Raw genomic sequence first — 14,243 nt, 5'->3', positions numbered from 1 at the left:
AACACTGAATTAGCATGTGGCATTGACATTTATTGGCTTACACGTGGACACCTTTTTTAAATTTTTAAAAAATTAAAAAAATGAATTAAAAGTTTTAAATATTTTTTAGAAAATTTAAAAAATTACAAAGTCACACATGGTACATACTATTCATATTCGTTAATAATTTAGACGATATCATAAAACATAATCAAATTGAACAAAATTTACTAAAATAGGTACTACATTAAAAATTTAAAAAAAATGAGTCACACATTGAAGAAATAGACCAATAAAGATCAAAATAGTATTTAAGCCAAAATGATATTTAAATAAGTCAAAATTATTTTAGAAAATTTAATTTAGTGAATATTTTTTTTAAATATTAGTTGAAATAAATAAAAAAATATATAATATATTTGGTATAGAAAAATATAAAATTTTAGATATTCAATATTTTTGTGACAAATGATTTATTTACACAGGTATTATTTCTTTTAATAGTAATTTATTTATTAATGGTTATTTGTGTGATTAATTTATATAAAATTACGAAGATAATATGCAAAAATGTACGTTGAATAAAACTCAACTCATTGTAATAAAAACATTTTGTATGAGAAAAACAAATGAAAATATTTTGTGTGAAGAAAACAAATAGAGAAAACTCAACTCGTTACAATATCAACCGGAGCCACACATCAATGATATAATACCTACAAGTCGATGTACATACCAAGGTAGGGTTTTAATACACATTCAAATGAAACTCATATATTGTGATATGAACATGTTTTACCTGGTTTTTTATGAAAGAAAACACCAAAGTTGGACATTAATATATTTTTATTGAGTGATATATTATTCTTTTGGTGAAAAACAAAAGATATTAAGTCATTGAATGAAAAATGGTTTAAAAATGAGGAGCTTTATAACATGCATTGAATTGGTTTCCATGCTTAAGGGAATCGATTCACAACATAATGCATTTGCATGGATCGGTTCCAACTTTCTTTGTAATCAATTCCCCTTCACACAATTCCAGAATCAGTTCCAACACAACCCAAAATCGATTCTAATGCTCACGTGGTTATATTCTGGCCACCATGGAGCTACATAACACAGACCACCATCCATTCTTGCTATAGGTTCTTTACCATGAACCTATCTCATAAGCCTATAGAGATCCACGAAAGGAAAACAAAAGCATGTTTCTCACTATATCTTTATATTGTATTAATTTAATTATTTCTTGAAAATTTCTGAAATGAACATTTTAAACCCAATATGTATATCTAATTACATATTTAATAATTATATTGTATTTTTTTAAGAATGTGATGAGTAAAATAACAGAAAAATGGTTATAAATTAAAAGTTAAAAAAATAAAAACTATAATTATACATTTCAATTTTCATTCTTGGCAAATATGGAAATGTTTCCCTCGAACCAATATCAAGTATATTCTCAATTAGAATTTACACAACATTACACATTTTTTAGAATTTAATGATCTTTCTTTGTAATGATTATCACCTCTTTAATGTTATTCAAGCCACCAGTCAATACAGATTAATTAAAAAAAAATCACAGAATGATACACAGTTCAAAATCAATCATTTCTAACTTTTATAACATGTTTCAAATATCACAATAAACACCTTCTTTACTCTAACTCAACTAATATTTATATTAATTAAATATTATTACTGAACAGATAAATTAAGTCAAAACTAGTATAAAAAATAATAAAAACATAAAAAAATTCATAACAATATTAATCCAACTTCCTAATGGTCAACGTAACATCTAAATCAAAGCAATTAATAGTTATTATATGGCTTTTTTACTTGAAGATTACTTAAGATTAAACAAAATCTTCAAAGTAAAAGCCTAAAAGAAAAACAACTCTTTTAGAAATTCCAAAAATCTTTCCAAAACTGCCCATAAAATTATTAGCTCCTCTCAATCACACCAACAAAAGATTCTTACTCCCACATAACATGAAAAAGAAAATAAAAACATTTATATATTAATTATGTTTCAAGTATTGTTGATTTGAGTATTACATAATCTTTAAAATAATTCACATTTGTATCAAATAAGAAAAGAAATATAATTTAGACCGATGTAAAACTATTTGAAAAATTAGGAGGTCATTTTAAATAAGACGAAAGAGACCTTATAAAAACATTTCAACACCTTATAGCACATATAATTATAATGTTTTTGTTATTTTTTCATAAATAAACATTACTTTTTCTAGTTGAAAATTGTATTAATTATTAAATCTCATTCAAAATAATTTTTTAATATAATCAATATTAAGTCGATCAATAATATTTTTTTTTTATCTTTCTTATATTTAGGAATCCAGCTAGATCATACTTCAGTTTAAAAAATTTAAATATTATTTTAATGTTATTTTAACAAACCTTTTTGTCAACACTTTTATCATATATTTATGTAGTAGTTTGTGATTAGTTTATTTTAAAATATAAATTAAAAAAAAGTAACACATAGTTTATTCAAAAAAATATTGTGAAAGAAAAATTGTTAAAAATCTCCATTCAAAAGAAAAACATAAGATATTTTAATAATTTAATGTTTAAAACGTTTTTTCCACTAAAACTTGGTGCATTGTGTTCAAATGTACTAAAATGTACTAAGACTGTAAATTAGTAAACTTTTATATATATATATATATATATATATATATATATATATATATATATAAATAACTTATCCGTATGTAATATATCAACTTATGGGACACGTGTATATACTCTTCCACTGTCTTCAACCTTTTTATTTTGTAGCAAATGCAAATGAAACTTCAAACCCCAATCTAATAGTGAAACCCTCCCTCCATTGGAACGTTAACATCATGATTTCTGATTTCGTTTCGGACGCAAATTCGATACACTCTGCTCTCCACTCCCTCGAGCACCTTCCCTTGTCACAGCGCCAAAAATTGCTGCATTCCCCAACTCTCCAAAACGACCCTCGAACGTCGCTTGCTTGCAAGCCCTCTCTGCAGCTCCGTGCGGTTGAGAAAAAGGAGGCCGATAATTTCCATTCTCTGGTAAATTAGTATTACTATTATTATTATTATTATTATTATTATTATTATTATTATTATTATTATTATTATTATTATTATTATTATTATTATTATTTTATAAGCTGGTAGTGTTGCTTTTGCTCTTAATATAGTCTAGCTGATGTGAGTGTGAGCAATTCGTTATCTAGGAAGGTCTATTGAATGACCTACTTTGGCAGATATATGGTGAAGTTAGGTTTGCTGACCGAGTTTTTAGTTGTTCTGGTTATTCAGTCTCAGAAATTTTCAATTGTCTTGGGCTTCTATGTTTTCTACCCGGGTCGAATGATTCGGGGCACTGAGTTCGTTATGATTTGGATCAGTGTCTGTTAATTATCTTTGGGTCATGGAAGTAAACAAGGGAAGATGCCCTGTTTATATACTTTACTGATGGTGCATTGAAATTGGAGGTAAACCTATGGTTTAGGATCACTGGGGTTGACATGGTGACTTGGATTCTGTAATCGAGCTAATAGCCATTTAGTGTAAATAACCTATGCTGCCATTTGAGAACTAAGAAGAATGAAAATAAGCATTCATGTTTTTCATTGACGAATATATCCTATGAGGAGTAGAATTCTATAATCTAACTGCTGGTAATTATGACTCTGCAAGTGTAATCATTCTTAGATAAGAATATCCCAAGTTTCAAAGCCCGTCCAATATAGTCTTCTAACCATTTAGGTTTAGGGGTTTTTTCTACTGCGTGTCCTCAAGGTTCTGAGGCAAAACTGAACCACGGAAGGAGTTGGGTATGGGAGCACATGATCAATGAACCACAATAATCTAATGGCTGTCAGGGCTTCAGAAAAAGGGAAATGGTGGTTGATGAGGATTCAGGCGTGGCATCAGGTTCATGCAAATGTGGGAAGCAAACAAATTTGATTTGGTGACATTAGGCAAATCATCCAACGGTTGAAGTTGCAGGGCGCGTGTGAATTTGAGGGTAGCTGAAATGGTAACAGATTTCATCACAAGTGAAAAATGGGAAGGCATATGGTTTGTGTTGCCTGTGTTTGGTGGGATTGGACTGCGGGGTTTTGAGTAGGATCTGATGGCTTCAGGCCTTGTTGGAAAGGTGGGGCCTGGGATAGAGAAATGGTGCCAGGTGCAGGCAAGCATTGGCATACATAAGTGGTTGGAGGACTAGTGGCAAGATGTAATGACAGCTGTGCGGTAGTCAAGTTATTCAATGGTGGAGAAGGAAGATTGGAAAATTATTGCTGGGGTGTGTACCTTGGAAATCTGATATAGAGAGGATAAGTTGAAAGGAAATAATATTGAGTGACGGGGTCGGGGACATATATAGATAACAGAGAAGTGGTGGAGGAAAATGAAAAGTGGGAAGTCATTCTGAGAGCCCAGTGATGTCAGAAACAAAAGCATGGTGGGAGTTGATGGACTTGAGGAGGATGGGAAAGTGGTGATCTTCAAGGTGCTGGTGTTGGTCAAGCTGTGTGTGCAGGGAAGCCAAATTTCAGTGATGGCATAGAGGGTGGTTTGGTGGTTTTCTATGGGAGGGAGATGAAGTGAGTGGAGTTAAAGCGCTGATTGGTAGAGTTAATTACTGTGTACTGTAAATAACCTCTACAACCATCATAGAGCTAAGAAGAATACAAAATAAACATTCATATTTTCAATTGACGAAGATAACCTATGAGGAGGATAATTATATAACATAAGATAACTGATAGAGCACAATTATAGAATAGTTTTAGGTAAATAAAAGTATTTGTAAATTTCTTTGAATTATGTTTTCAGTTTTATTTTATGTTTGGACTTTGAGCTTTCTTTTGCATCTGAAAATTATGTTTTCAGTTTTTATTTTATGTTTGGCTTTGGGCATTCTTTTAAGGTTTCTTAAACATTTATGGTCTATATAATTTGGAGACCAAAACCTATGTAGAAACTTTAATCATATATTGAATTTGATTTTTATCAAAAAAGAGGATTATCTTAGTTTTTGTTTTAAAACATTGGTTCTTATCAAAGATTAACATCTTAACATATTTGTGGCGAATCTTTTTTGACTTATCAATATGCTAGATTGCAGCGTCTTTCCATTCTTGTCTAATTTTGCATTCTCTTTCTTGGATAGGATCGTATCAATAACACAAAAGATAAAGAAAACAATTCCTTAATATTTCTAAGCCCATCCAATGTAGTCTTTTAGGCATTTCAATCTCAAGAAACTTTTGTATCTCTCAAGCCAACAATTTGGTTAGTTTGCTCAATGCTTTGGACTTCTAATTTTTGCTTTTTGTTCTGTTTGAGGATAGAGTTAATATTTGTGAATTCATGTATTTATATGAGCATTTGTTGCTAAGTGGCTCATAGATCTTTTCTCCTGCCATTTTGATAAACACTTGGAAACCCTCCGTATTTAGTTTTTAAGGGGAGAGAACCAAACACATAATACTCCCCCGAGCATACTATACTATTCAATGTAGGATTTAGACAGTCCTGAATACCCAAGTCTCTATCATAGGACTGCCCTCGAGAGTTGACATCTTGGCAACTCATACTCTATGACACTTTATTCAACTTTCTTGTTTTTTAGAACCCCCATGGATAAACCTCTCCAAGACACTAACAACTTGCTTTGATACCAACTGACAAACGCCCAAACACTTATGGAACCCTCCCTTAAATGCTACCTAAGGGTAAACACCAAACACTTAAATACATCACGGAACATGCATACTATTTGATTTGGGACTTGGATACCTTATAATATTGTCAAACATTTTGAGAGATTAGACATATTGCATTAAAGTAGTTTGTTGTTTCTCATGTGTCTCACTAGCCTGTTACAGAGAAAATAAGGAGGATGACTCTCTCTCTCTCTCTAACAGTTTTATACTTTTAAACAACAGAAGGATATCCTGGCTGCCATAGTGGGCCTCCGTCACAAATTGCCTTTGGTACTTGTCAAAAATCTGCTGTGCCATTTTGCCATGGTGGTCATGGAGTTGCCACTTAATGACAATATATCGTAGTGGATTATTTCTGGTTTCTCTATGATTAGTTATTGTTTTATGACACGGTTCTTTTTAATAAAACTTCTGAATTATGTTTTAATTTTAATAAATGAATTTTCTTTTTATATGCATTTGTTTATGATATTTGACAATAAATATAGGAGGGTACTACCACCACTGGTGTCATGCGCATAGAATTTTATGTATGTTCAGCATCATTTCGAAGTCAGATAAAATGCTGTAAAAGTATAGTAGAGTATAGTTTTCTAATAATTGGTGGGTTCAATCAAAATTATTTTCTATAGAAAGTTCTGGGGTTGTGACAGCTGTTTAGAAGTGGCAGTTTTGCGTTATTTGCATTAGTTGCAACTTTTAGGAGACTCAACTGTGATTATGCCCTGATTTGCAACAGGAAACGTGTCCGATATTTGGAATTGATGACAGCAGAGTAGAGAAAACCAGTGCTAATGTCACCGTTTTAGCTGAATGTTCGACACTTTCTGCCTTTGTTGGTTGTGCCACTGTAAAGGTTGAAGACTATCAGACTCCTTCGAGTTCTGTTGAGAAGGATCGAGAAGCATCTATTCAGTTAGATTCTCCTACTCCAAAGGTGAAAAAGGAGATTCACGAAGTTGAGGATCTAGATCATATTGTATTGAAAGAGCGGCTAAGGATGCTGCTAACTGGGTACTTTATGTTACTTTTTAGTATTTTTTCTTTGGTTGGGCTATTAAATATACATTTTTTCTCATTGCCTTTAACTTTTTGAGCCTACTAAAACAACAACGAAAACTGTTAGATAATGAATGAAAATAACGCAGAAAACGGACCCTTTGATATCTGTTGGAACTTTCATAGTATTTTTAATTAATTAAGTAGTTTGGAAGAGTATTGAAGTCTTGATAATCTAGGAGATCTTCTAGGTTTTATTTTTTGCTCAGAACAAATTGTAATTAATTTTTGTGTATATGGTCCTAAATATGCTGACTATAGTTCACTCAAGCAAATGCATAAGAATTCTCATAGTCCCCTTTCAATCTCTTTAAGTTGTTATCAAAGCGATTTTACTTATTGAGTCTATAGGTTTCTGCTCTTTGATCCAACAAAAACATAGAAATCCTTTGTCAATAAATAATTCAAGAATAGGCCCATCAACAAATGGTCTCATCAAACTACTCTTCGTGGAAGTATGTTAGGTTTCTTGGTGACAAGAAACCCATGACTCTTTCTGATGAGGATACGAACAGACAACACACACTCACAATTGAAACTCTGTATTATTAAACTGGAAACAAAGAAAGTGTTTGGAAACATCCAAGGGAACAACCCCCTCCCTTCCTTCTTCCAGGATGTAACAAATCCTGTCAACAACAAAGGTACAACAATCCAACGTGTCTGTCCCAAGACACTAACCCACCTTATAAAGCCAAACTCTCCCTAAGAACTCATTCTCTTAGAAGTCTGAGCTGAGTGATGTTTCAAGCTTTTTTTGTTGTGGCAATCCCAAAAGCATATCATGCACAATGGGTGGAAGAGACTTGTAATAAGCTTGCTGGAAAGGACTTGAATTGCTTGTAACCAGATGGCACCTATTGTCTCTTCACAAAATAATAAATAAAAAAAGGGGTTTAGAACGTATTTATGCAAATTAGTTTTGCTCTTTTTATATCGTATGCTCTTTTAGTTCTTTTCTTTGTGGATGTAACAACTTTGAATGACATGTATATTCTAAAAGTTTAATACCACAACCACTTGTCTCCTTTCAGTTTTTTCCTTTTTTGATTTCAGTTTCTTTTAACAAATAATTTGTTCGGTTTGGTCCAAGCATTTTCTGACTAAAGAACCAAGTTTATTGCAACGGAAGTATGAAAAATGTCATATTTTTGCCATTGTGAAGAACCAAAGTGAGAACCTTTTGTTTGAAGGAAGTTAGATAGAGTTTGTTTCATTAAACATGGTTCAAATAATATATCTTTTTATTGCAGGAAGCTTCCAGGATTGTCAAATACAGTTTTAGAGGTAATTTAATATTATTTTCATTTACATCAATCACATATTTAGTTGAAAGTCTGCGAGTTAATGTTAGGTTACTTCCGTTAACATAACAGCTAATCATAACTCACTTCTGGTTATATTTATTGAAAAATAGCTAGCGTGTCACTCTTTTCTGGTGATTTAGCGTTAATTCTTGATAACTATAAGTAAATTATTATATCGTAGCATATACATCTATTGCTTAGATGCTAATAAGAGAAATAGAATTTTTGGATATTTCTTTTCTGTCCTTGATTTTTCAAAATGCATATCATTTCTTTCTTCCCTTTGGTTCTGAAAAATGAATTCTTGGTATGAAAATTGTTAGAATAAGTTATCTTGAATAGAATTTATTGAAAAGTTGCAGTGTGCTTTGTGCAGTACCTAGTTTTTAGATATGTCTTTTCTTATTCTCTTCTCTTTCCTTTCATACATTGTATCTGAAATCTCCAATGTTACGATAAATGAGACCCCAAGAGAGATAGATTCTCTCTCAACTCAAGTTCATTATATATTCTTTTGTATTTTTCAAAAGTAAAATAATATTTTCATTTCAGGAACGATCATCCACATTAACAATGTTTGAAAAAATGGTCACTGCTGGTTAATGAGTAGTCACTTTTTTTGCATCTACGCAATTTATTATTACTCAATAACCAGCACCTCATTTCCTATAACTTTTGTTGTATTTTTTTATGGGCATGGCTCAATTCAATTGTATGTCAGGAAAAATGAACTGCTACTCCTTGATACAGACCATTAGGGTGGATATTGAAGAAATTCCACATTTGTATTTGTTAAAATTAGAATTAGTTTGGGGAGTATGCCTGGAATCTTACGATCAAATGGTTCAAATCACAGAATTTTGAGGCAAACAGCATTGCAATGATGACTTTTTCCTTTGTTTTGTATTAGTTTCTTGCTAGTCTGTGACTTTGATAGGCTATAATATGATAGGTTATAATGGGTAATAGGTGTAGGACAGAGAAAACAGTTTAGGAATTAATTGTTGCTGGGTAGTTAGAAGTGGGTTGCCTTTATAAGAAGGCAAGGGAGGTCTAGTAGGGGGCAGTTTTTGGATTTTTGAATTGTTAGACTGGAACATTGTCCAGTGGAGGAAGGAAGGCTTCCTTGGGGGTGATTCTTTGTATTCTGATTCATTCATACATCAATAATACATTCTATTCAGTTCTTTTTGTGTGTCTTGAGAGAAGGAGAGGGTAGATTGGTTTCTTGACAAAAGAAACCTAACAGACTTACAAACACTGGAGATATGAAATAGTATTTTGTCTTGCGTTAATATCATGTAGTCATTTTCTTTTCTAATTTAAATTGACATGCCTATACTTTCCTTTCCATGTTACCTCCAATAGGATGTTGTTTAAATACTTTGTTCAAATACTCTCTTAAAATAGTCTTATGTTGATTTTTCAGAAGTCAATCAGTTTTATCATGCTTGGATCTCTTTCTTAAAATTTTAACTTATTTGTGTTACAGAGTAGTAATGGAGGCTTGTTGGAAACCATCATGGAACAGACTCTTAAAAACGGAGATGAACAGATTAATTCTGCCAATGGGAAAGCAGCAGTGGTTAGAGACCAGTGTAATGACTTCCTAGAAGGAAGTAATATTTCGCTACCACTTGGAGCCACATGTGTATCAGCCCTATTAACTGACAATGCCTCCTCTGAATCAAAAGGACCGGTAATTTCAGCTGGCCTTATAGAAGATGGGCCTATATTAAAATCCAGAGGAATAGTCATGCAAATTGATTCACATGTGGAAAATAATATCATAAACAATGATGGCCCATTTAGTTCAACCTCTCCAACCTTTGTCAAAGTTAAGGATGAACCTTGGGATTACTGTGAAAACCTCAATGTTAACAAGGATTATTTGGGTAGGATTTCTATCGTATTCCCAAATGTAAAACATGAAAGGGAAGTCCATAATGAATATCACGATGATCAGGTGGATCATATGAAGTTAATTGATCGACTAAATTTTCTCAAGTCAGGAACAGATTCTAGTTTACATATTTCTACAGGCTACTCATCTTTGAAGAAAACTCGGCCTTTTTCCTCTTTATCGAGCCCTATTTTTTCAAAATCCACTAAACCTTCAAGCATCAACTGTAGGCGCAAAAGAAAAAAAACAGCCACGTACTATCTAATTCTCGTATTAAGTTGCCCTCTTTAAAAATTATGCTGACTTTACTTCCATAACCATATCGTATATTATAATAGTTGCTGCAACTGTTAAATTCTTTTTGCAGGGATTCAGTTCAGGAAGCACTTGAGGAGGATGCTCCCGGGCTCCTGCAGGTGCAATATTTTAGTTTGTGTACAGTCACTGAAATTGGAATTTATATCAATGTTCTTGCAAATGTCATTTGGCAGGTATTGCTTGACAAAGGTGTGTTAGTTGATGAAATTAAGCTTTATGGAGAGGAAGAAAACGATGAAACGTTGGATGAATCATTTGGTGAAGATAGCTTTTCAGAATTTGAGGCTGTGATGGCCAAGGTGAAGAACATACTATAATTGTATTGACTTAATGGTTTTGCCTTTCATTTCATTTCAGGGCCAAACTAACTCAAGATCTCAGTAAGTTATAATGTTTAATTGTTTTCCTTTTCATTTCATTTCATAATTACTGATAAATAGATTTTGTCATACATGGAAATGGATGGCATGTGTATAATACAATTTATTAAATTAGAGAAAGAACTAATGTTGAGACAACAAATCTTAAATCAAAAGAGAGAATCAATGTTTTAGTTCGAGTCAAACAGTGTTTTTTTGTTTAGGTAAAACATAACATATAATATAATCAATCAACTAAAATAATAAAAAGTATAATAGTATTAAAATTATAAAAAAAAAACTATTTAAAATATTATAGATAATATAATATTTTATTTGTTATTTTATTAACAGGTATCAATGTTAGCATTTTATTTGTTAATGATTTGATGTAGTTTGAACTTAGTAGTATTGTATTGACAAACTTGTTTACTTTATTATTTTGGTTTGCTGTATTGTTTTATTATGAACTTGATATGTAGAGTTACTACATTATTTATTGTTATTTTAATATTTTAAAATTAAGTAAAGAGCCTATATGAGTTTAGGTAAATTCTCAAGTTGGACAATCTTGTGCATGGGATACATGTTAGGCATGACTTTGTTGGTTTTGTTAGCGTGTAATTTGTGATATTATTCTCTTCTGAGAAAATTATGATTGCGATAGATATTCTCAGATAAAGCATTCTCTTAAATAAAAATGGGACATTTTGGTACTGTTTTTTGGGTGTATTAAATGTATCTCCTTTTGAAGAAAGAAGTCATTGTGGTTCGCAAGATTTTTCTCCTTCACTCATTGCTGCTTCAATCAGCAGGAAATACATGAATTACTTTTCAATAATCGGTTATTATGATGGAACCTTATCAAGGGGTGAAAAAGCTAGTTTTATAAGAGAAATGAAAGTGAACCTTTATTGTTTAGTTATATATGAATGATTGGGTGCTCAAGATTCACTCTTTCATTTTTCTCACATATACATGCTGCTCCTGGTTGAACATACCATGTTTAAACTTTTTGATTATGTTTGCAAGTTTGATTTGAAAAATCTAGGTTTATTTGGCAGAAAAGGAATAAACTAAAAGAAAATGAACATTATTTTCCCCTAATTTAATTATTAGCTAAAATGGGGGAAACTGTTTATCATTAGCTTTTTGTGCTCTTAGGAAGAAAAAGAATGTAAGGACGTTAGTATTTCAGATAATCCAAATTCAATCACTACATTTATAATGATATATAATTAAATGAGATCAGATAATACTAACTCCAAAAACTACTGCTGATAAAAAGGGATAAATCTGAATCCTCAGTATTTATATTATTACTATTATTACATGGAATTGTTGAAGTATTTTTCTAATGAGTCATTTGATGGATTTAATCAATTGCTTTAGATTTATTTATTTTTTCCCTTCATTGGGAGACAGATTTCTTCTGAACGGCACACTTTTTTAAAATTCCCTTTTACACGCTGCTCAAAGACTTCAAGAGCAAGTTATTGCTTTGCTTGTCTATTCTCACTTGTGGAGCAGGTAATTAGTTTCTCACAAACTTACAGTGTAGAATATTTGTTTTATGCTTATTAATTCTTAGTTTATGTATGTAATGTTCATCTTTTCTGCTACAGACACGATATTTAAAATTTCGCAAGTGGCCAGTTGAGTGGGGTTGGTGCCGAGATTTGCAATCGTTTATTTTTGTTTTTGAGAGACATAACAGGTGCTTGATTTGCATAAAAGTTCATCCTTTTGCTCTTTTCTTTTCTTGTCATTACATTCCACGATGTTTGAGTTGGATTTTAATGCAGGATAGTACTGGAGCGTCCTGAATATGGTTTTGCAACATACTTTTTTGAGCTGGTAGAATCCTTACCTGTCCAATGGCAGGTCAAGCGGTTGGTGATTGCTATGAAATTGACTACATGTAGCAGAATTTCCATTATTGAGAATAAAGAATTGGTGGTAGTGACTTCATGGCTGTTGAATGAATTACTTGATGACTTTAGAATCTCTTTGCGTGATGAAATGAATTTCTTGATAACTAAGTTTATGTGCAGACGATAAAAATAAATTTAGAAAAATCATGAGAAGTTTTACAAATCATGAGAAGTTTTACAAATTAAGCAAAGCTATAATTTCAATTTTTTTTTCTTAGAATAAGCTTATGGAGAATCTTATCTAAACAGACCTGTGTTTTGCTACCTATATATAAAAGTTCCCTGATAAGCTTGTACTCAAAAGATCTATCAGTAAACCCAAATTACGATAATCTTTTTGCATCTCTTCGTTAGCTGGAAGCATGCTTTGATTTTGTTTTTCGTAACACTTGATGGAGTTTGGCTTTTAAGTTGATATGGATCAAAGTGATAGAAAATATAGAGTTGATTGTGAAAGAGAAGCGATTATAACTATTTTGTTTTTGTATAACACCCGTATCATGAAAGAATTGTCAGCCAACCTATCATTCCATAAGATGTTCTTAAAGCAAAGCATGTATGATTAATAACTACCCTGTTATTTGATTGTCCAAATTTTTAGATTAAATGTTCAATCAGTGAGTGAGTCTAGATTAATATCCAAAGCCGGTTTAGTTACTCCTTGCAGTCTGTCCTTTTATTTATTTGTTGTTTTTAATTCATCAGTCTTTCTTGTGTAGTATATTTTTCTGTCCACTTTTCAGTTCTTCCCTTTTATGTGAAGTCTTTGAATTGAAGCAATAAGTTGCTCTTACTACTGCTGTCTGCCCCACACGAAGCTGAAATTTGCTATGCTCAAAATTGTCTTTGCATAGGTTGGAGAAGATTTGAGTGAAGGTGAGGCCGAGGTGCTAATGAAATTTGGTTGGACGCCAAGTACTGGCCTGGGAACTATGCTTAACTACTGTGACAGAGTTGTGCATGACAGGAAAAATGAGGACTTTTCTTCAGAATGGCGATCTAAAATAGGAAAGTTACTGGTGGATGGTTATAAAGGTGGAACCAAAGTGAAGCCTAATGTTCCGATAAAAGATTCTCAAAGCCCTGTCATTGACTCAAGCTGCAGCACTCCCATGTCTGATTAGAGGTTAGTTTGTGTAGGAAAGTCTTTTCCATGTACCTTGTATATATATTTATTGATAACCGTCTTTCAGACAGCTATTGTAGAATAGTTCAACATTTGTTAAAATCCACATTATATCATTTACAGAAGTATGCTCTTTTGTTTTTGTTTTTTTTTTTTTTTGTTTAATTTTATTTTATTGTAATGTCTGCACTGAATACCAGGTGCTTTGGTCATTGGAAATCTGTTTTATAAAAATTCTTGATTTATTTTCTTTCGTTCCAGCATGGGTTACTTTGGAATGAAAAAAATTACATTTCAGAATAATATTTCTACAATGAATTTGTCTGGATAAACATTTCTACTATTTGGATGGAACTAGTGCTTGATAGTCTATAGCATAAATTAAATTTCAAGTCCAATTAAAGATAATAAATAACGTCATATAGTTTTATTCATCTCTCATATTTCATTAATCTATGTAAAATCCCAAAATACCAGATTTCATACTATATTTTTTTCTC

The 14,243-nt window shown here is 31.8% G+C and overlaps 1 protein-coding gene across 3 annotated transcripts; it reads left to right on the top strand.

The window, feature by feature from the left end:
- The first annotated feature begins 2,771 nt into the window (after positions 1-2,771).
- On the top strand, positions 2,772-13,885 carry LOC106764988. Of its 3 annotated transcripts, none has more exons than XM_014649456.2 (10): positions 2,775-3,065; positions 6,477-6,751; positions 8,050-8,083; positions 9,596-10,260; positions 10,374-10,422; positions 10,498-10,623; positions 12,076-12,213; positions 12,309-12,400; positions 12,489-12,642; positions 13,472-13,885. In XM_014649456.2, exons 1-10 carry the CDS (start codon positions 2,868-2,870, stop codon positions 13,739-13,741), a joined length of 2,001 nt encoding a protein of 666 aa, XP_014504942.1. In that variant the 5' UTR covers positions 2,775-2,867; the 3' UTR covers positions 13,742-13,885. The 3 variants fall into 3 exon arrangements, with proteins under 3 accessions (XP_022637725.1, XP_014504942.1, XP_014504943.1); XM_014649457.2 differs by having other exon boundaries at positions 2,776-3,065; positions 12,109-12,213; XM_022782004.1 differs by lacking the exon at positions 13,472-13,885 and having other exon boundaries at positions 2,772-3,065; positions 12,494-12,638.
- The last annotated feature ends 358 nt before the right edge of the window (positions 13,886-14,243 follow it).

Source organism: Vigna radiata, chromosome 6, assembly GCF_000741045.1.
Source record: "Vigna radiata var. radiata cultivar VC1973A chromosome 6, Vradiata_ver6, whole genome shotgun sequence".
Lineage (NCBI taxonomy): Eukaryota > Viridiplantae > Streptophyta > Magnoliopsida > Fabales > Fabaceae > Vigna > Vigna radiata.
The sequence above is the reverse complement of the archived record's forward strand: the minus strand, read 5'-3'. Positions and strand labels throughout refer to the sequence as shown.